General features: G+C 34.3%; 1 protein-coding gene across 1 annotated transcript; it reads right to left on the reverse strand.

The window, feature by feature from the left end:
* Positions 1-323: 323 nt before the first annotated feature.
* On the reverse strand, positions 324-2,513 carry LOC125872677 (serine carboxypeptidase-like 40). The gene is made up of 8 exons (XM_049553441.1): positions 2,115-2,513; positions 1,923-2,030; positions 1,530-1,804; positions 1,189-1,440; positions 956-1,074; positions 754-849; positions 553-658; positions 324-473 (listed from the first exon to the last, which is right to left on the reverse strand). The coding sequence occupies exons 1-8, from the start codon at positions 2,485-2,487 to the stop codon at positions 324-326; spliced, it is 1,479 nt and encodes a 492-aa protein (XP_049409398.1). The 5' UTR covers positions 2,488-2,513.
* Positions 2,514-2,729: the final 216 nt, after the last annotated feature.

Below are 2,729 nucleotides of genomic sequence, written 5' to 3' on the forward strand. Positions count from 1 at the left end.
GAAATACAAATAACGCACTACTTGAAAATGTCAATGGCATTTACAAATTAATTGAAAATGACTAATTCACTGAATATGGTAGTTGCACTTATGCTAAACATTTGATATAGTCTTGGCAATGTTTAGCTTGACAATAATCATAACTGGGCAGTTTACCTAACATGTTTGATTCACAGACGAACATGTTTCAAAATAAAAAGAGAAAGACAGAGAGGGATGACATAAATTAAACTAGCTCAAGTAATCAATCGTGTTTATATTAATCTTTGTCTAAGAAAGCTCGTAAAATGATTGTTAATTACACAAATAAAGGATGTGCTAGTTTAATGATCTCCAGGGGGTAACGTTCCAGAAAGGAAGTGAGAAATAAGGGATAAGGCTCTAGCAGGCTCATAACTTGGAACTTCATGTCCCGCGCCTCTTACTGTTGCAAATGTTAGACCTCCTTTATATGTCTCAACATATCCTCCAACCTGCAACATATATATCCAACAAACATTGAGAAATATTGAATCAAAAGTCGTTTGACGAGCATATTTTGTTTTTTTTTACCTCTCCTCCATACAACCAAGAGCGCCAAGGTTGATCAACTGTAAGGTTCATTGCTTGTATAGATCTTTTTGAAGAAGTAACAGGCACCCTTCCGTCTGTATCACCACTACATTTAATTTCCAAGTACAAATTTATGTTAGTAACACATTTTGTGATAAGATGATCAGAAAGAAAAAATAGTATAATGAGGGAAAAAATTACCTAAAAATCCACACACGAACACCATTTTCCAAAGACTCTTTGAGGAGAGGAATTATAGTGACCGGGCTATCTTTCCAATCGTAAAAGAGTGAATCGCTGAAATAGAAAAGAATTATAAGCAGTGAAGCATAATGAAAATTGTAAATCAAACAAGTAGTAAAGCATTTGTATGAATTTAAGTATTTGTATATGGGATAATAACCTGCAAGATGTCCAATCATATTTGAGGTTGGTAACGTTGGCATGGAGTGCATCTTGAACATCGCGCCTGTTCATGTAAGCATAAATATACTTGTCGGAGCAGGGGTCAATCTGCAATGGCTGCATCAAAAATCACTCATTAACGTAAACTCAATGTTTTCACATTATCTTATACGAGATAGAATGTGGATATTTGTAAAAGTACGAGCAAAAATGCAGAGTTGTCCCACTTACTGTCGGTGTTTTTGGGTATTTCGTTAGATTTCCATCCTTGCAAAGGGGATAATAAATGTTGTAAATGTCAAGATTGTTCAAATTTTTGTTTGTAATCTCAGCTGCCTCATCGCACTTGCTCTGATTGTAGTTATCATCATAACAACTATTCAGGATGTCATGGTACGTTTCATCTGAGATTAAAGCGTGAGATGCAAAGTATTCATACATTCCAATTGTGTCTGTGTCATCATTAATCACAGCATTACCAATCTGCAATTAGTCACATGGAACTTGTTAGTACAATTTAACTTATGTAAACTGACAGTTATAACTCGCTACTTAAATTAGATATCACTTACAATTATTCCTTTAAGATTGATAAGAGTCTTTTTCTCAAGCTTATTAAGCTGAAGAATTGCATGTGCCAATTGAGGTACATAATGCCCTGCGTAACTCTCACCAGAAAGGTAAAAATCTCTGTTCTTGTACTCGGGAAATCTCTCGAGCCAATTGAGTAAAAACACAACATTATCATTAGCAGTTCTACTATCTCCAGTTGTATTGAGATCACTGCTTGTATTTGTATATGAAAATCCTACTCCAGCAGGTGACTCCAAAAACAACACATTGGCAGCTAATTCAATAGGAGAATTAATTAGTACTCTATACCCAGAGTTGAGAATTTCTCAAATTATTTCTAAACGTTTAATGAAAATTTGTACAAAAAGAAATAAAAAGAGAATTTCAGTTACCATGGTTCCACGCATAACGATTCCTGTGTAATGTTTTTCCATCACTATTAACTCTAAATGGTCCAAGTTCCTCCATTGCACCATATGCAATTGAAGAACAACCAGGACCTGCAGAAAAAAAAATATGTTGTTTCAAAACTATATAGTATGACACAATTAAATATAGACACAAATGTTGTAGGTATATAATACCTCCATTAAGCCAAAGAAGCAAAGGCAATGCGTTGGAATTCTCAGCTTCAGTGAAGTAATAATACAAAGCACGACCAGCAGATTGATTGACAGTAACATAACCACCATATTGTTGAAACTTCACTGGTGGTTGTCCAGGCAATTTGTTGATCCAATCTTTTGCTTTTAATCCCTCCTGTGGAAGAATAACTTTGTCTAATTCTACATTTTCAACGCCTGCCGCCTTATAATAACTCTTGTAAAACGCTGAATTCTTTTGCTTGGCCTTGTAAAACTTGCCAAGGACATCACCTTGCTTCTTACCAAGGGTTGAAGCAACAAAATTTGACAAAAACAGGGTAAAAAGAAGGAAGAAGAAACTAATTTTTCCCATGGTTGTGTGTCTTTTAATTTACTATTGAAAAGTAGAGTTAAGGGAAAGGGTATTTATCATGGAATTGTGTGATTATGATCCAAGATTTGATTCCCATACCATTTCAAAGCCAAATCAAATTGGAGTTGTTAGTGGGATTATGATATAACTTCTTTAATTATGCATCAGGCCAAATATAGTTGTTGATTTCTTCAACTGAATAATTTTACTATTTTAAATATAAGAAATTGACAATTACTTGT

The sequence above is a fragment of the Solanum stenotomum genome, chromosome 1, assembly GCF_019186545.1.
Source record: "Solanum stenotomum isolate F172 chromosome 1, ASM1918654v1, whole genome shotgun sequence".
Taxonomy (NCBI): Eukaryota; Viridiplantae; Streptophyta; class Magnoliopsida; order Solanales; family Solanaceae; genus Solanum; species Solanum stenotomum.